Raw genomic sequence first — 21,297 nt, forward strand, 5'->3', positions numbered from 1 at the left:
AAAACATCATTCAATTTTATAGACATACTCATCCATCGACTTGTTTCAAAATAGATTTATAAAGATTCCCATTCATTTTTATAAAATCAAAGGATTCCATCACCTTAAGTCAATGTTTTTGCAGACCTGAGAGACTTGAGTCTTTTCAAGTGCATGTTTGTATGTGATTTTCTCCTTGCAGCATTCTTGAAAATTTATCAACTGGGAGGGCAAACTGCTGATGTGCTATTTGAAGGTCACCTCTTGCCCTCCCCCATTAGTTAGGCAACACGAAGACTTTTAATTGCTAAGACTTTGAAAAAAAGGCATGGGCATATTTCACCCAAGTTAAAAGCATGCTTAACTGGTGTCAAAGAGAGTCAGAAGTAAGGTATAACACTGCCACTTAAAAAATCTGATGTAAAAATAGCATTCTTTGTTTATACTGTGATGATTTACTTGCTGGTTTTATCATTTAAAAACACTATTGTGGACAAATCTGTTGTCTATTACAGAATATTCACTCTATTCCATTGGTGGTGTAGTAATTCTTTAAGTAAAGTCAATTGAGGATGATGTACATGTCAGCTTGGAAGTCAACCAAATTTCCACTTGAGCACTCCATGTTCTCCCTTCTCTAACCCCTGAGACCTTATTAGTCTCTGCATTTTTTGGTCTTTTTATCAGAACTTTATTTTTGGGAGGAAGAAATTATCTTTTAAAGGGAAGCAATATTTACAATACAAAGACTTAGAAAAATAAACATTAAAAGAAAGAAATAGATGTCCGTTCGTTGGAAATCATTTATTGCCTCTATAAAAGTTTAAATAAAAACCCTACAAAAGTTCACATTACAGTCTGATGTGGTTTTAAGGTGATAGCATGTTTCAGAGGTAGTACCAGTAAAATGGGATGCAAGATTGTTAAAAGGTATTACTTAACAAGTTAATGCAAAATAAAATTTCAATGTGGAGTAATATATACTCAGTATACACTTTAATGGAACAATTATAATTATATTTCCACGAAAATATCACTTTATTCTTTTTCCCCTTAGCAAATCTGCTTTTAATAAAAGTTAGTTTGGGCAATGGCATGTTAACTGTAGGCTCACAAGTAAGTAGGCTCCTCCATTATATCATCACAGAGCATAGCTTGGTGAAGAGCATGATACAGTGCTGTCTGCCAAGGATAACACCAACTTCAAAGATAAACTCATTTACTCATTATTTAGACACTATGGTACTAATAACTCCCTTAAAAGGTTAATCTATCAGAATTTGGCATTTTTAGGATCTGAATGAAAATCTAATATATTATAAAAAATAGACAATATTCATGGTATACTATCACTGCAATATGGAGGAAGGTCAAGAGTTAAACTTTTCAGAATTTCTCTTAAAAATAATAATAAGCTATCAGACTAAGATGAGGAAACTATTCCTTCGAAATGGGCTGAATGCCCCCTCCCCCACAAGAAAAGGCAACAAAGTCAATGTTAGAGCCTAGAATTCTTTTAAATATACATTTAAGTTTTCTCCTACAAGCTTACAGGCTGCTGACTATGAAAGTGCCTTAAAACAGATGTTGCTGTCTTTGGAGAAATGGCCTCTCGGATATCTTTTGAGGTCTTGGTAGTATATAGAGCACAGGAGGTAACTGGGCTGTGGTCTTTTCTTTTTCAACAATAACAAACATTTCTATCACATGATTGCTATGGTAGTACAAAAGTTCTGCTGTTGATAACTGACTTTATGACAAAACATCCCCAGGTTCCATGAAGAGGCCAATTTTAATATTTTCCTTGCTGGTGTTCATTTTCCTATTCTCCACTGGAATTGCAGTTCTCATTGTTCTGTGACTAATTTTAGCTTAGCTAAAATGAGGAAGGTATCTTTAGTGTTTTTTGTTGTTGTTGTTTAATACACATTTGGATGTAAGTGCTCTTAGATACACATTTCTTGCTTAGGAACTAGTTGGCTATCCCAAGCTGAAAACAGACATCAAAGTGTAGTTAAAGGGAAAAAAAAGGTTTTTTGATGTGGCATTCGTCTTTGTGAGAGAGGCTTCAGATAGTATGGTCTGCTTTAACATTGTGTCAAAGCCCTAAAGAAAGAAACACTAGTTGTTTTTCTCCCCCTAGTCATGAAGATGTTCACAAAAGCAGTCATAAACTGATATTTTTCCTGCTCTAAAATGTCTCAAAACCGATTCCAATCTATGTGTGAAAAATATATTTTATTCATTATGGATTTTTAATACTTGAACTTGGCATCTTTTTTGAAATCTACGGTGCATAATTTCCTTCTGCCAATTATGATTTTTTTTCTGGATACAGCTATTTCCTGTGGTTTTTGCTACAGAACAACCACATTTCATTTTAGAAACTTTTTAATACCAATCATAGTAAAAGAAATAACTGATGCTGAAACACAAATGCTGGGACAAAAGGATTCCTAAGTGTACTATTACGATTTATGCAGTTTCTATTTTAATGGAACTTTAAACAGGGACAAGGGAATCTTCTCTGCTTCTTCTCAAAATTGTAGACCCAGATTCCTTTTAGGAATCACACCTGGTAGACTCGTTAAATCTATTAAAATTTCTACTTAAATAATTTTTATTAGTATCCCTGCAATAGTGAAAAGAAATGATTCACTTTAAAGTTTATGGCTTGCTGAGGAGTAGAAATCTAATGTCCCTATAACAGGAGCTCAAGGAATATTTTTTGATTTAGCAACTAATTGCCAAGGTGAGACAAATACAATCCATAGAGTTGAAAGTTGTAGGAGAGAGTCATCTGTCCTTACTTTGTAGCAAGAACCAAATAAGAAGGGGCTTAAATTGACGCAGAGGAAATTAGAGTTTAAAGATAACTCAATGATTAGGAAGGAGATCCTAGGAGAGACTTGAAAGCCTGGAATTTGTTCACGCTACATTAAGAAATGGTTTCTATATTTGCTATATGTAGTAGGGACTCTTTACCTCATGGAAGAATTGGTGTGACTGATAAATTTAATCCTAATATCTGAGATTCTGTTCCTCAGCATTCTTTTCTCTGAATGGAATTTGACTTGTCAGCAAATAGTACTAAACACTGTTTGCAAAGAGCCATATGGCTCTCAGCTAAAAAAGGGCACACCTAACCGCTGAAATATTTCTGCCTGCAAAAGAACCGTAGCAGTAGCATGGTAGCAATATTAAATCAGACAGCTGACAAAATGAAGGATTATCAATGAACCTTACCTATTTGTGTAGGGGGGAGGGGACATTTCAAGTTCAAAGACAATCATGACTGCCTTTCTGCATTCATAAACTGGTATCTATGAATTCCTAGATCAAAACTGGTTTTACTTACAAATTACAAAAATATCTAACATAGAAACTTAATGGCCAAAACAACTAACTAGCTACTTCATTAATCTTTTACGTATAGATAGTAATTTAACCATGCGACACAATTCCACACTGCCAATTCACAAATATATGATACTGTGTGCTCAGGGAGAAACAGGATTTTCCCTTCTATGAATCTTGGACTGCCATTTAGTACCCTGGACGGGAAGGTCTGCAAAGAATTGTCTACAGTGTTTTGCCACCTGGTACCTACTAACAGAACAACTGGGTAGAATGCTAGGCGTGTACTCACTAGAATAATATCCAGGAAATTCAGAGGACCATGATTTACAACAAAGTAGTATAACTCTTTTTGGAAATTATCCTTGGCTGATGGCTCTGTACAAGCTTCACGTGGAAATGAGGTAAATTTTGTGGCAAAGCTGAGTGACTAGAAGAAAAAATCTCAGTGGCTTACCTTGACTTCCTGTTTCATAAAATGTAAGAACTGAAAAAATATTATCAAGATGGTGATCAACCTGTAATATTGTGCAACATTTCATCTAACTCAGTTACACAAATTTACCAGTAGAATGTAAGTCTTATCAACATTTGTCATTTGCAGCAACAAAGAACTCCCGTTAAGACTAATCTTTTACAACATTTTGTTTCTATACACTTAATAATTTATTTGAATTCACGTTGGTGAATTACTTTTCCATAGTGCTTTCCCCCCTCCCCCCAAATATTTGGACTAGATAATAGAAGAAGACCAACAATTTACAATTATATACTAGTAATCACTTCAATTTTCAATCATTAGCTTAAGTCAAATTCTCATAGGGGTTGAAAAATAAATCCAGGAATTCTTCCAGGTTAAATCATTTTTAAAGTGTTCTTTTTAATTTTCAGTCCACTTTCCTGAGTAAAAGTGTATGCGGGTGATAGGAAAAGGAGAGAGGAAGAAAGAAGATGTAATGGCTACAGAAACAAGACTAATCAAGCTTCAGTAACTTGATAAGCAAGTTACAATAGAAATACCTTTTTATTATTGTGTCTCTGGTAAAAACTATTACTAAATCTAAGATTCTTCTGTAAAACCAAACAAAAAGCTTTCAGAAATTAGACATTATGCACTTCAAAGTTAAACTGCTCAAAATTAAATACAATTTTTCCAGAGTTCCATCAGTTTGGAAAAAACTCTCAAGCAATGCTTTTAAATTTCACACACATTTTTTTGTGCTGTAGCCATTATATCTTGTTCATCCTTCACAGAATATGTCGGTTTCAACGATATGTTTTGCCAACCGAAGAATTTTGGGTCAGAATGCAGTTATCTTGAAATGCACAATTGTTAGGCAGCCAAAGGACTGTATCATATATCCCCTCCTCAAATCACAAGCTGTCTGAGGCATTTTTCTCTGATAAAGAAGACACACTGAATGAGGTATCATCAGGTTCCGGTGAAGCATGATTGAAATCCATCTCTTCTAATTCAGGAGGTAAATCTGACAGCAGTGCCTGAGTCAGAAAAATCAAGTTTTTTGAATTAGTATGTGGATAAATTTTTCCCAATTTTATGTTAATAGTTGCAGTCCTCTCACGTTGAGTTTTTTCTTACAGATTTTAAGAAAGGAGCATTTCTCTTTCAGGACCTTATAAAATATCTTACCTAAAACAAAAATTCATTACACACTATTAAGGAAGTAACAAAATACTAGATCTTGAGAGTATGGATTATGTAAAGTGGAACCCTGGACAAAAGGGAAATTAGGAGAGAAATGAGCAACTATTCTGAACCAAGTGTTTTGAAGTGTTTGAGATAAGCGATTTTCATTCTAGTTTTGAGTGTTCACTGATCAGTGCTAAAGGGCTTTAAAATTCCTTATTAAAATAGTCCTGCCCAGTTATCAGAGAAAAAATATTTCACAAAAGACTATTTTGTATTTCAGTGGGAGAAAGAACTTTGCAGTTAGAAAATAAGTTGAGCCATTCTACTTTGGACTAAACTTTAACAACTTAAAAAGTACAAGTGATTTTTTTCTTTTCTTAGGCTATGCCCATATCTACAGATGGCCAAACACCCAGCAGGGCCTGGCTGAACCAGTGAATCTAGCTGTGTAATGATGCATCTAGAGGGCTGCTCATTTCTCTGTTGCAGTAATTAGGATAAGCCAAGAGCCATGAACTAAGCTTTTGCCATGGTGTAACTGTTTCATGTAGATTTGCCGAAGATGCATCCATACTAGAGAAATAAATGATTAATCAAGTTTTGTGTGGCCGACAGTGCTGATGCCCACTTGACTATAAAAAATTGCAAACTAAATGATTGATTTGCTGCTCCAAATATTAAAAATAATGTAGCATATCTGGGCAATTTTTAGACAGCATTACTTGTAGTGTGGGCTTTGGGTGCAGTGGTAAACAAGGACCAAGGGAACAGAAACAAATGCAAACTTGCCACTACCCAATTAAGGAACAGAAAGACAGGGCATGTTGAAGAACATATGAAATACACTGCTGAAATAAAACAATAATTCCCTATTCTCTTTATTGAAAGAAGTGACAGCTATAAATCCTACACTTTTTGTCTTATAGTACAGAGACAATTTTGGCAACTTTCTCCTTTTTGTCAGGTTGCATAAGGAAAGGCTAACTTACATCTGAAAGAAAAGTTATTATTTATTTTATACTATTAAATAGTTCATGAACTTCTTGCTGAAATTGAGAGTATTTCCAAAGCAGTCACCTAAAGGTACTACATGCTTTCTAAGGTGTTAGGTTGCAGTAACAGGACACAGAGCCATTTTCTTCTAGAACGGTTGTTTACCACTAACCCACTCTAGGTGAAACAAAGCCTTTGTCAACACTGGATGACCATAGTTTATTTAGAAATACATCACTGGCTTTAGTTCACTTTGCAATTGTGAAGAAGTCCTATGAAAGAGGGCAAAGTGTTTCAATTAACATTCACTGAACATGTGCTTTGAGTATTGCACTGTCAAGTGGATGAGCAGACTTAACAACATTCTAAATTCTAGTGGGGAGACCTTCAAATCAAGGAAGCACTATTATTTATTTCTTTGTCACTGTATTTCATGTAGTTGACTGACTAAAATGAGTTTAGTATGAAAGAGGAAAACTTTAATATCTGAGGCAGTATAGGGGATTACTAATGCATGAGATCCACTTCAAAATTCTTCCTTTCAATATCTTACTGGATTGCAACATTGGCACACTGAACAAATCTTTGGATTATGCCAATTGCTAGAAGAGCCTTCTTCATAGATACTAAAGTAAACACAATTCACTTTCTTTACTATAAGTTCTTCATCAATCTGTCTTCAGAGTCTGACCTAGCACCACTCTTCCCAAGAGATTAAAGCATTTCCCAAATATATCATCAGTGTCTATAACACTTATTCTAGGCCCTAGGGTGTGAACACTAAGTTCCGTGGTAATCATTCTTATGCTCCTTGCAAAGTGGACAAATTTAAGAAAGGCAATTAACCTGGCTAGAATCACAGAGTGAATTATCAGGGGAAGAAAGACCATAACCAATGACTTAGTACAGTGCTGGCAAAATTATTTTATTTTAAAATGGCTATTGATTAAAAAAGCAAACTTTGGGTAATCTAAGATTTCAATCAAACAGTATCATATATATTTAAAGCCTGGACTGCTTCACTGGGGCAAAATATTCTGTGGACCATGCATCTTACTCAACTTACCCAAATTAAGATTAATTGAAAAACACTTAGGATTTTTTAAAATGAGAAACCAATGACAAAATGGGTCACTTTTGTTAGGGAGAATAAAAATCAATTCCTTCCAGAAATAAACCTCTAACTATTTCATAGTGCAAAGATCAATACTTTAAGAGATCACCTGGATAACTTTTGTGGACTACTATTGGTGTCTTCTATATTTTGAGACCATATTTTGAGATCCGTTATACTTGATCTCAACTATGAAGATCAATAGTTTCTGTTTGGGTGCTGATTATATAGGTTGTCACTTTCAGTGCAATTTTCGTATAACTTTTTTTTTTAGCCAATGTTTTGCCTATATCTCAGTTCATCAATCTTTTATCAGAGGAAAAGTGTAAGAGGAGAAAAGTAAAATGGACAATAGTTACTTATTTGTTAGTGGTCTTGAGGAAAGAACCAGGATAGGAATGAGATTAGAATTAGAAAATAAAATGCAGTCTGTGTGCTATTCCTAGCTATCAAGAGACATAGACAACTGCTAGTTAGCTGACCATACAACTCGGAATTCAAAACCGTGCTATGACTTTTGGGACCAGGACCACACTCTATGTTATTCCTATGGTTGGACCTAATTTTGGTTTTTCTTTTTAAGTTATTTAAAATTTAGAGTACCCTCGGGACCATGTTCAAGACTACCACCTTATTCATTTAAAATATGTAGTTTAGGTTTTTAAAAAACAAACACATTTTCAATATGCCATGAAATATGCATAACTCACATAAGAAAGCAATATGCTTAAATAAAGCTGGCAAAGGTAACTGAAGACTACTGTCTTGGGATAGCTGTGTGTGTGCAGCACGGGGGAAGCAAAATTCATGAAATTAGACACATAATGTACATACTGGTTTGAGCCTCATGAGTAGATTCTTTTAGTTTAAATTTTGTGGTTCAGTACCTCAGTGAAACATACAAAGACTATCTTCTTTAAAAAAAGGGAGAATTGTGGGAAGCTGAGACTAATCTTTTCCCCTGGAGATGTTTGGGATGGGCTATGTGCATGCAGTCTTGCTTGGATATAAAACATGAATTTTTGTATTCTTGAGATTCCTTTCTGAATATAAACCTCCAAGACTGCTTCCTAATCAATGGTTACCTCACATTGAACTTCTCTGAGAAGGAATCAACATGGTAGTACACAACTCAGAGGCAAATTTGGTATCATTCAGTATTGAATGGAACAATTTGTTCTATAATTCTTTTCAGCAAGCTTAATAAATTGTTATACAAATTTCAAATGAAAAAATAAGACAGAAAATGTAATCTGGAAAGAATTTGTAGAAGAAAATCCACAGCAACAAACAAAAGACATTACATCTTTCGGGTAGAGGAATCAAACACTCTAGTTAAATCGGGAAAAGTAAATGATTCACTGTGGTTGCAAAGAATTTCACAAAGTAATTTCATATTTTTCTTTAGTGACGAGCAATATATCATAAAATAGAAGGTATTCAAACATTTGTGAACTTTAGTGAGGGCTGGAAGGTAACTGAAATCCAGAAGAGAGACAAATATCTTGCCTCTTTTATTCACAAAAGGTCCCAAAATACATGCCTCTCCAGGTAGGGTAGCCTGTCTCTAGAAATATTTTGAGAATTTCTTTAAAATTAATTTTAAAATTGTTTTTTCTCCTATTTAAGGCTAGCTTGGAATTAACAACGTATGTGAATCAATTACCTTGATTTTCCACTAAAACAGCACACAAAATCTAAATGTCTATTCTCAAGAAAACTGTGCTAAAAAGGGGCACAAAGTAACAGATCCTTCCTTGATGCCAAGCAAGAATGAAGTATAAAAACGAAAAAAATACGAAGAACTCAAGTGTGACATGCCATTTTTCGACATGATACATTACAGCTTACTATTCTCTTCTGGCACCTACCTTCTGTTGTTCCTTATCGTCAGCTTTCATAGCTAGTATCAAGCTTCTAACAAATGTCTGAAGTTTAAAGTATTTTTGCTTTTGAATCTCTAACTCGTTTTCAATGAATCTGACTTCTTCATTCTAGAGGAGAAAACATCACACAATATATTTACCCTATGCAAACCTAAACTGTACATGTTTGATGCACAATAAAATTCTTAAAAAACAATCAAATTAAAGGGATAATAAAGAAGATAATATTTTAGCATAAAAAATATAAAGCACAGAAGGAAATTATCCCGTTACTTAAAGGCTGCCTTTTAAGCAAATCACCAACAGAAAACAATTTGCAAAATCAAAAATCCAATTAAATAAATTCCAGTAAGAGAAATATCAAGAAACAGTTCTCTTCTTGGAAAGACTCCTCCTATATTAAAACTAATTGGCATTTGGATTAGGATTAAGAATAGACAGAGCCCAATTAACCCCAAGTAACGAGCAACAGCAGATGCAGTAATGCTGAATGTACCATTTACAAAGCTAAATACAGAGAACTAAAAAGGTTATTATTTTGTACCAAGGAGGGACTGAAATTATTACTGACTTTCTTAAGTAGTTTGCTGAGCTTCCTGCCTTTATGTAGGAGTCTGTTATTCAGAAAATATCTCCAAATGTATCACTGTTTTTCACTGATTTGAGCTCCAGTCTCTTGTCACTATTTTCGCTAGTTGTGTAGGACAAGAATAATAGACTAGCATTTGGGAGGATTTTAGCACCAGGTCTACTGATAATTGCGTAAACTTGGGCAGGCCAATTAACCTCTCTGTGACTTTGTTTACATATCAGTAAAATGGACACAATACTAGAAATCTTCAGCAATTCTAGCTTTGAGGGTTATAAGGCTCAAATAAGATAATGGCCATGAAAATACTTATTATTAAAGCTACAGTAATCAATAAAATGTGGTATTGGAATAAAGGAGCGGACATATAGATGAATGGAACAGAACAGAGAGTCTAGAAATAGATATATACATATTCAGTTGATTTTCGACAAAGGTGCTGAGGTAGTTCAAAGAAAGGATTGTCTTTCAAAACACAGTGGTTGAACAATTGAAAATCCATATCCCCAAAAAAAGAGATTATTAATCCTTACCTCACATCAGATACAAAATTTAACAAGAAATGGATCATAGACTTAAATTGAAAACCTATAACTATAAAACTGCCAGAGGAAAATATAGGAGAAAGTCTTTGTGTCCTTGGGTTAGGCAAAGATTTCTCAATAGGACGCAAAAAGCATGAAGCTTAAAAAAAAAGAATTCATCAAAATTTAAAAAAAACCTTTGCTCTTAAAAGACACTGTTAAGAAAAATAAAAATGCAAGCTACATATTGGGAGGAAATATTTGTAAATCAGTTGTCTGATAAAGGACTTGCATTCAGAATACATGAAGAACTCTTACAAGGCAATTATAGGACCAGCAATAGAATAAAAAGCCGGCAAAACATTTGAACACACACTTCATCAAAGAAGATATGTGAATGACCAATAAACACGCGAAAAAATGCTTAATGTCATTTGTCATTAAGGAAATGCAAATTAAAACCACAATGAGATACTACTACTAATATATTACAATGGCTAAAGTTAAAGAGACTGACAATAGCAAATGCTAGTGAGAATGTGGAGCAATTAGAAGTCTCATACATTGCTGGTGGGAGTGTAAAACGGTACAGCACACGTTGGAAAATGTTTTGGCAGTTTTTTAAAAAATTAAACATGCTCTACCTTAACATCTGACTCAACAATCCTACTCCAAGGTTAAATGAAGACACATGTCCACAAAAAGACATACATGAATATTCATAGCAGCTTTATTCATAACAGCTAAAAACTAGAAGAAATGTAAGTGTTCATCAGCAGATGAATAAACAAATTGTGGTCTTGGTTACACAACAGTGTCCATTTGTCAAGGCTCATCTAACTGTATAAAGAGGTGAATTTTATTGTATGAAAATTATATATAAAACAACCTGATTAAAAATAAGAAGTAATTTATTAGCCAGTCCCCTTGCCAAAAAACATAAAAATAAGCTATGAGTACTCTCTGCAGGTGATGAACTGGTCTCAAAGAGCACAGCAGGACTTTTAACAGCATTTGTTCAAAAAGCTGCATAAAAGACATTAAAATTCGTTAATTCTATGGGCATTCTTGTTGCTGAGAGGATACAGTTGTATTAATCACATTCAATCTATGAACATGTTTACTGCATCAATTATTTGATCAGCTCAATTTAGAACTTATTTTGCCTAATAAAACTGCTTCCTTTTCAGGCCACTTAATATCAAGTGAATCATCAATAATAAAAAAAATTTAATATCAAGTGAATATCAAGTGAATGATGATTCAAGCTGAATTCCTTATCCAAAGACACTCTACAGCAATATAAGTTACAAGTAAGCATTATAATAAAATTCAACTTGCTCCTGCCATAATACATTTGCTAAGATTTTGGTTTTTTAGTATTCATTGTCAGAGCAGTAGTATTAGTAAACTGCTGACCAGGAAGTCTTTTCAAATACAGGAGATATCTATCTTCATCACCGTAGTGTCTCATTTGAATGCACGGTCCTTTTGAGCTGCACTCACAGTCCATTGGAAAGCATTTAAAAAACATTAATTCACATTTGCAAAAGTCATGAAGCCTCTTTCACTGTGGAGATCTCTAATTTCTCATGTGAATATTCCTCCTCCTCAGTATTTACGCAACGTTTGAAAAACATAAACAGCTTTAAGATAATTTAATATTGCAGACATTTTCTTCTTGGAGCTGTTTTTTGCAAGCATATTAAACACTTCCTAGATTACAGGCAGTAATTTATATGTACTTTAGAGATTTTATAAGTAAATGGACTGTTTGTGAGAGGAACTACTAAGATAACATCAATCTCTGAATTTCCCAAAACAAGATCTAGCTGATTTTTCTTATTAAATCTTCCCTACATTCCCAGCAAATTTTGTCAATTCTTCTCCAGGATGATTGTAGGGAGCACTCAAGGCTCCATGTGGACTGGAGCTTTGGTCTCTGAGCAGGCTACTAATGGCTGCCAAACCTGAGGCGTTATTTTATGATATAGCTACTCATGGCTCAGGGACGGAGCTCACCAACTTGTCTCATAAGCATTTTGAGTTAGTTAGAAGCTCTAGCAGTATTGATTTCTAGCAATATATCTCAATGAGAATCTCCACCATTCCCCAACTGTGTTGATGGGGGCATACTAATAATTATCAAACGCACATAGGAAGCATTCTTTCATTTTGCTGAAATGAATCCCAAGAATAATGGGAGACTGTTTAATTTAGTGTGGGAAAAAAATTATAATGATCCAGCTGATCGTAATTGATTTTATATACATGAGCACTGGCATAGCACTATTAAAAGTATTTCCACGGATAAATAAATTAATTCACTCACTCAGGAACTAGTTACTGGACACCTATATGCTAGGCACTAGACCAGGTAACACATAGATTAATAAGATAAGTCTCTGCCTTCAAGAAGCTTATGATTAATATACTTAAGAAACCAACAAAGTGATTTTGATCCCAAAACAAGGAACACTAGCATGTGTGTGCAAATAGAGTATAACAATGTTTTCCAAACAAAGATTAAACTTCTAAATTGATAAGCCTGTTTTAAACCAACGTCTTGAAATCAGCGATGAGAACTGCTATGTGAGGGTTCACTTCTCCTTACTTTAGAATTAAGGTAACAAAATTCACAGATGAGGTGAACTGAAATATTCTTAATAATGATTATAAAAAGATATATTTTCTATATAGCTGCTGATTTTTGAGAGTTAAAGAAAAGTTTATGTAGGACAGTGATATGTTATAAAAGCCATCCCTAATAGGGTAGTGAAGGAACCCCTGCTCCCACAGCATTCACCACAATGGAAAACACTGGATCATTACGTGTTCTTTAGATTTCAATGAAAATGTTAATTCACATTTCTGTACCGGACACTCTGCCCTGCCCTGATCTTCAGCTCCAAACCTTCTCAAGTGGGCTGACACTCCAGGGGGAAAAGGTCCTGGAAAGAATCCTCCGAGTTCTGGGCCTAACCCTATCTGACCTGTTTGAGAGCACTAAGTGGAGCACACTTAACAGCTGTGCAATCCAGTCCTCTCGTCTGTAGTTTCCATAGCCTGTGCCAAGTGGTGGCTTGTAGAGCCATTTTAATCCTGAACTTGCCATTTAGAAATATTATATGACCATGTAGGAGTGCTTAGAATTATCTTTTGTACTTTAGGACCAACAACTTTATAATTTTGTTAGTTGGAAATACAGTTTAAATACAGGATTGTCCTGTGCTCTTTGAGCACTTAGCAGATAAATTTCAAAAGATAATTTCCTTCTGTGTTTATAATGTTCAATATTTTAAAGTCTGGCATATTATGAACATTTGGAAAACAGAATCTGTTGAAAGACATAACTTTCAATTATACTAAAACTGAAAAGATTTTTGGGAAAATGATAGCTGTTGTCTCTTCTGATTAAATGTTATTTTCTGGTAACATCTTAAGATTACTAGTCTCTGCTTTGAACATTTATGATATTCCAAGAAAAGAACTTTTGTATATGGAAAGAATTGTGTGGCCAAAATTTCAGAAGTTCCCCAAATTACCAAGTACAATAGGATACTGATTAACAAAGGGACAGAGACGACACATCTATGCAGAAAACATATTGACATATAGACTGATGGCTTATGTCAAAATTTAATAAAAACAAAATTATGCACACTGTCAAAGTAAGCTTTTCAGTTTAGTAACAAGTGACATTAAGAAAGGTCATCTCTATTCATATTCATTCAGTACTTGCTTTGGGAATTGTATTTAAACTTCTCCTAAAACAGGTATATTATTATATTAAAAAAAAAATGGTCTTCAGAAGTTGCAATGCAAGATAAAATTAGCAAGGGACACTGGAAAAAAACTCCCCTTTACCATCATTTAAAAATGAACATTGGCTTGAAAAAAATATTTATCATAAATTTCACATTAACTCCACTATGCACTGCCTCACCTTGCCATACACTATCAATCCCTACTCCCACTCAGCAAACTCTTCGCTTAAAATTATAACCACTAAACCAGCCAGCATGAATTAAAATGCCTGGCACCTGAACTGATATCCAAGTGCCTGAGAGAATCAATGCAGAGTGCTAAGATGTTTAACTCATCCAATGGGAGTGAAATAAACCAGTACATAGGGTAAAAGCCTGCCTCATTTAATAACTTCTCTTAATGAATTCAGAATTTGAAATTACTTTTACCTTATAATCCAAGACAGAATTCACTTGCTCTACTTCAGAATTACTTATCATGTCACTTTCTTCATCATCAATAATTTCTATTTTCTGTAACATAGGTAGAGAAGTTTTCATAAATATATATCCGAAATACATCACTACACTTAACAATGTATAGAACATATACCCTCAACATTCAGTTTTAGTGATGGGGTTATCCAGACTAGGTAATCCGCAATAAACTCTGATAAACTCTGACTGGCTCCTCAGTGTTATACTCAGCGTGTGTCTAAGCCACATCCCTCTACCTTCAATTGATGACTGCTTAGTAAAGAGAAAATTACTGTGATACCGTTTAAATAGAAAAACCCTTCACAATATCGTTGAAAATATAAGCATTCAGATCATGCTTAAATAGCGCCCTCCAGTGACAGGGAATTCGCTTCCTGTAAGGGTAGTCTATTTAATGATAACCATAGCTAATTGGTTGGAAGGGTTTTCTTTTTTAAGTCACTATAAATCTCTTTGCAACTTCTAATGTAAAATGTCAACATATGACATGCACTCCAAAGTCAAATATGATTTTTAGAAAATTTACATATTTGCTGCACTCCATTAGCTGGACAATTGAAAGCAGACATTTATGATGTAATGATGAAAAAAACCTGATGATCTGTTTCCTTCACTGGACAGTAAGAAGGAAGAGAGAGAGAGAGAAATGCTAAATTGTCCTTAGCTTTAGAATTAAGGTAAAGCATAGTTTGTACAGTATCTCACACACAGTCGCCGCTAATTAAATATCTATCAAAAGAATGAACAAACAGCTTAGCACTGATGGAAAGAATGACCAATACGCTCCAACCATGGGAGCAAGGCAAGTTCTCTAATCACGGAAACTTTTTTTTTTTAAATAAAGCAAAACCAAAAGACAAAATCGGCTCTAAATTTTTCTTTTGCATATGAGAAACATAGTTAAGAAAAAACACTTTTAAACATTTAAACCCTGCCAATTCAAAGGAAAATTTAAAAAAGAGAAAAGCTAAGCTAGAGTTAGTCACTAGGCAGTCTTTTAAGAACGAGCACATTAATAGTAACATGCCGTAGGCAGAATTTGAAATCAAGCTTCCTACCCAGCAATATATACGGTTATTAAAAGTCACAAACAAACTTAGATTGATCATATTTGATACATTGTCTAAGAGGATACGATCCCTTAACAGAGTTTGTGACCTGCAGGCTTGAGTCAGGAGGACAGCTGCAATGAAATTGCTTTCTGCTGCTGCCCGGAGATGAATCTAATGTTTTGTTTTCTATTATAATCACTATTAACTTGGGGCTTAATCACGTCGGCTTTCACCAGACCTCAAATTTAATACTTTTTTATGCCATTTCTTAGATTCTCTACCTGTTTGGATTGGTTCTGGGAACAAGGAGCTGAGTGATCCAGGGAGGAAGACACCAAGGGCCACTGTATAGATTTGAGCATATAAATAGGTACTGTACGTCTCTATGATTTGTCATCCAAGAATAATTGGGGGCATTCAAAAGTTACAGGCAGAGGAGATTAACCTTTGAAAGTTTGGAGTTTTGTCTCTGAAAATCAATTGTTCTTGAAAAATTAGGTGTCTAAGTGACTGAGTCATCCCCTGCCACGACTTCATTCATTATCTTCCGTGTCTGCTGCAGGGCAGATCAGACGCAGCGAAAGTCAGGCTAAAAATGGACGTGTCTTTAGGGAAAAAGAGGTTCCAACCTTCAAATAATTGTATATAAGATGTATAATAAAACCCAAATCTAGAGCAGAGGAGATTATTACTTGGTGGAATTTAAGAATATTAGCACAATTAATAATCTTGGAAAACAATTATTACTAGCTATCTAATGAAAACACGACTTTGCCTCAAAATAAAAGCATGTTTTCCATATGCCCATTGAATTTAGTGTTAGCAGGGTCAAATATCAATTTAAATCAGGATTGAAATGAATAAAATGTAACACTAAGCCATATTCTACATGTGAAAACACTGCTATCTATTGTTGGTGTTTAACAAAAAAGAACAAAATGTATTTTATGTGCTCAACTTTTATTAAGGAGATGTGGCAGCATTATAGTTTCAGATAAATAATGTTTGTAATGGAAGCCAGGGTAATCTTGAAGTTACAGCCATTTGTTAACAGAAAAAAATCCATTATATGGACCATTTTTTAAAGGTTGCAATCAAACACAAAACACTGATTCGAAAGCAAAAACAAAAGCACAACGACATTTGCCTTTATGTCTGAGTTTAGTTTAATACCATCTTGACTTCTGTATTACTTAATGGAGTCAGAATGTAAACAGATGCTGTTAAAACAGCTGCTTAGAGAACATCTCTATATACCAATAATGTTTATATTTTCACAAAACCTAGTTTAATCCACACATAGCCTGTCTCTGTCTGCTATTTAATCTCTTCATACTGTCTTTCCTCCATTAGTGCAACTTTTAAGATATCTAACAGAGTTCAATTTAACTAGAAAGAAGAAAAGTTTCCAAACACAGTATAGATAGGTATGATCTGAACAGAGAACTCGGAGTCAGGAATTCTTAGACACAAATCCCAGAACTAACAAAGTCTTCCTTCATGATCTCAGGCTAAATTCTGTTTTAATTCTGCCATCTGTCAAATGAGAAGAAATCTGCTCTTTGCTAAAGGCGTTGAAGAAAAATAACTTCTTATGTATAAAATGTCTATGTGTAGTAAGCATTAGGCTTTTATATTTGCAAAGTTCCTAAATCTGAGGTACAAATGACAGTGTTTTAAATTTCATTTATTAAACCCTCAATGTTATGTAATTTCATTGGTAGCAACTCTGTTTTGGTTTGTAAAGTGGAGCAAGACTTTATTCTGACAACACTGCCAAGGTCACTAACTGGAAACAAATCCTTAAAATCCATCATGTAATGAAGACAGAATTTTAAAATGTACATACCACATTATCTGTGGATACTGCATGGTGGTCCTCCTCCTTATGAGCCCTTGCCTCATTTGGAACAACTTCATTGGACTCTTCTATAGGGAGAAAAAAAAGTCCATGTGTTTTCAAGATCACTTAAATAATTTCTCTATTGTATAAAGACATAAACAGCAAATTCACTTCATATATACTTTGATGAGCAATTCTACTTCTGACAACGTAGTCTAAGGAAATAAGTGTGGATGGGTAAAAGTACAAGGATGGTCACCACTGTGCTGTTTATAATTGAAAAAATGGAAGCAATCTATATGCTTAACAATGGAGGATTGGTGAAATCATTTAGGACCTAGCCCTACAATAAATAATATAAAGCCACTAAAAATGAAGTAGAAGTATAGCTGATAACACAGAAAATATTCATAATCCAGTGGAAAGTGAAAAAATGAAGGTGACAAAACCTACTATGTAGGTATACTGTGATCTTAATTTCTTAAAAGAAAAAAAATGTACATTTTGATGGAGAAAAAAACAGACTGACACTATTTGCACCAAAACTTTGCCGTTATTATTTCTAGCTGGAATTACAGGCAATTTTTATTTTTATTTCTTTTATTATTTTAGTTATTTTGATAATTTTTATTTTCTTCCATTTGCTTATATATATTTAAATATTTTTCTACAAAGAACACATGTTGCTCATTGAAATAAGAGAAAAGTAATAAAAATAATTTTCAAATACATGATATAAAACTATAAATATAGTACATTTCCAATTTTTTAAAAAGGTATCTGAATGTACACACATGTGTACACGCACACACCTGTATACATGCAAAGATAAAATATTGGCTAAAATATTTCCCCACCTCCATTTTAAGAATGGTTATCACTGAGGGGTAAGATTATTTCTATTTTTTCATTGTATTTTTCAATATTTTCTATCATGAACATGTTCCTTTTATGATCAAAATTCAATATTCTAAAAATGAAAAAGAAAAAAGAAAAGAAAAATTAACTCAGAGAAACCAGTCTACTGAAAAGCTCTCTGTGCTGAGCTAAGCGAAGGGGCTCGTTCATAGCGTAGGATATCTACAAGATAATCTCCTGTCTTGGGTTATCCCCACATTTACCCCTTAAAAACACAGGGCAGCAATATTTCTCTCTTTTCTTTCTGCACAGCTATGTCATGGAGATTATTTGGGTAAATACTAGTAGAAGTTCTCAGCCTCTTGGTAACTAACATCTTATTTCACCATAGAAAGCAGAACAAAAATATTTGTCAGCCCTCCTAAGATTTTCCATTCCTTCCCATGGACAGACATATAAGGGTGACCTGTATGAGCATGGGGGATGATCAGGAGAAAAACATGGCTGCTCCAGGAACTTACAAATGAGTACATAGAGAATTACAGGTTAAGATATCCAGGGAAACTTTACCAGAGTTTTAATACAAAGTCCACTATAAATTCAATTTTAATTTTTTTAAATAAAAGAATGGCTCCTGGACAGAGGAAACTTTATTTATTCATTATTTAGACATTTCAAACCACAGACATTTCAAGTCCTACGTAATCAGCAACTAAATGAAATGAAGGGGGAAAAATTGTGATCAGGTTTAGCTCCAGAGCTGCTTTGTACTGGTGTCCTTGGGATAGGGGTTATATTGCTTATCAACAAGATCATTACTGGTATCACTCCTTATAGGTTTGCCTTATATTTCTGTTCTCTCTTGCTCGTAACTTTCTTCACAGTTCTGCTTTACATGCAACATATTCATTCAAGGTTTGATTATTTTATAAGATGTAAATAAAAAAATGTTTTGAGGATTTCTAAAATAAAAAAGTGTGAAGTGATTCAGCTGAATAAGGCATGTTTTCTTTTACTTACAGATAGCTTCCACATTAGTGAAAGTTTGAAAGCTACATACTGTCAATGTGTCTGATTATTCTTCAAGAAAAGCAGCTCTGCTAATTGGAAAATAAATAAGTAGAATTATTAATCAGTGAAAACTCTAAAGGGCTGTCTATGTGGTGGCCAAATGCTCACACTAAGTATCTGTATGCAGAATTATCTTTCATGTGCACACTCATGTAATAGATACGGCTGAAAGGAGGTTTTGCTATGAAATTTAACGTTATAGATGTTAGTTGTTCCCATACTTTAAACAATTTGCATCTCAGGAAAGTAAAAATCATTAAAATTGCTCAACCATAAATATATTTTGATAGAGAACTTAAGGAGATGAGTCATCTAACTATTACTTTTGCTAGAGTTTGCTGTTGGGTGGGGGGTCAATCCAAGTAGTTTTTTCTTTATCAATCCCAACCACATCTCCTTCTATTCACCTCCACACAGGGAAAGGAAAGGAAATGGGAGAAGCCAAAGTGGGAGGTAGAAGGTGGAAGTGAGAAGTAAGTCAGAAGCTCTGGATCAGGAAAGTACTTACTCTCTCAAAAGCAAAGGAATAGAATTGAATCTGCTAAAAGATGAACAGCACTTTTTGGTGACTTTGGCCAAACCTGCCTTTTACTGTTTTAAAAAAATAATCCTTGTTTTTGCTTGCAGAGTTTTTTTATAGAAAATTTTAATGTGATTTTTAATTGATTTTTTAACACGTAAAATGTAAGCCCTGATTTAAAGACATTTCTTCTTCTTAGTCATTTAGAAGATTTTAACTCTGTTGAATCAACAAGATTATAAAGGACTCTGAATTTTAAGTTGTTAAGTTTGTAAAATAGTATGGGCAGCTACTCTGATTATTCTGTCTCTATATTCTAGATGTAATTAATGGAAATCTCAAAGTAAATATACATTTAACTACATTTTCATAACTGGAAGATAATGTGGTTAGCATATTTTAAAGATAAGATGTTAGTCTAGGCCAGAGGATACAATTCACTTAATCATCAGGAAAAGGATCACACAGTTAAATCAATGAGTTAGTGCTCTCCACCAGCAAAACGAGGAAGAGAATAGGACAGAACTAGTAGGAAATGGTACAAAAAAAGGCTCTTTTCAGTATTTGAAAATTCTTTCATACTTTTCTGTTGCAACTTCTGATGAGAATGAAAAGGTTACCATGCAGCTGCGAAAAATAAGCCACTGAGAGGAATTCTAGGCAATCTCACTTCTCATCAAGTGCTTTTTCATTCATGCATTAGATTCTCTGTCCTTTTTCTCATTAGGTTTTGATTACTGTGTCAGCTTTCTAGAGAACATGCTATTTAATAACATTCTATTGGCCACTTATATAACTTTGACTATTTTTTTAGATGCCTCATACGAGAGGAATTTCTACTCAACCTCCATGAGACCATTGAGATAAAGACCCCTTTTCCTTCTGAAATCTCTCTCTTTCCTTGGTTTCAGTCATGACATACTATCCTGGTTCTCCGGTATCTGAATGTTATTTCAATGACTCCCTTTTCTCCTCTAGCCCCCAAATCGGGGTATTTCTCAACACACAGTCCTTGCCCATCTTCCTTTCTTGTTTTGCATTTTATCACTCAACTACATCTCTTATTTCTATGGCTAGACATTATTTGGCCTCAATGTAGGTGATACCATATTTCTTCTCATGTCTTAACTCCTCCTCTGAGTTCCAGACCCATATTACCAAGGGTCTGCTGGACAACTCCAAATGGATCGCCTGCCATCATCTAAAACCCAACACTTGCAAAACCGAATTCATCTTCCCACATTACACTATCCATTTAGTGCAGTGACAGTAAAAATCTTAAATGAATTTTGGAAAAGGGGATTGGAGAAAGGTATGACTAAGCAATTCTAAAGTTTATCTAGAAGAATTAGTGTGCTACAAGAGCTAAGAATGAGACCCTACCAGATATTTAGATATTTTATAAAGCCACAGTTATAAACAATCAGATCAATGTAACATAATAGGAAACGCAGAGTTTGACCTACACGTGTATGTATGCATATATGAATGTATATACATATATATACATATTTTATAAAAAGCTACACAAACTCACTGGAAAATGCTAGATTATTCAACAAATAGTGCAGGGGCAATTCATTAACCATTTGGAAAAATAAAATTAGGTATTTTCC

General features: G+C 34.2%; 1 protein-coding gene across 3 annotated transcripts in view; it reads right to left on the reverse strand.

Annotated features, from left to right (window-relative positions):
- Positions 1-768: 768 nt before the first annotated feature.
- HDX (highly divergent homeobox) overlaps positions 769-21,297 on the reverse strand; it is a 193,334-nt gene continuing 172,805 nt past the window's right edge. For all 3 annotated transcript variants that reach the window (XM_070603404.1, XM_070603405.1, XM_070603406.1), the window contains 4 exons: positions 17,239-17,318; positions 14,290-14,373; positions 8,966-9,088; positions 769-4,836 (listed from right to left, as the gene is read on the reverse strand). In XM_070603404.1, the coding sequence (XP_070459505.1) occupies positions 4,711-4,836; positions 8,966-9,088; positions 14,290-14,373; positions 17,239-17,318 (413 nt within the window). In that variant the 3' untranslated portion in view covers positions 769-4,710. The remainder of the gene's footprint in view (positions 4,837-8,965; positions 9,089-14,289; positions 14,374-17,238; positions 17,319-21,297) is intronic.

This window comes from Equus przewalskii, chromosome X, assembly GCF_037783145.1.
Source record: "Equus przewalskii isolate Varuska chromosome X, EquPr2, whole genome shotgun sequence".
NCBI lineage: Eukaryota > Metazoa > Chordata > Mammalia > Perissodactyla > Equidae > Equus > Equus przewalskii.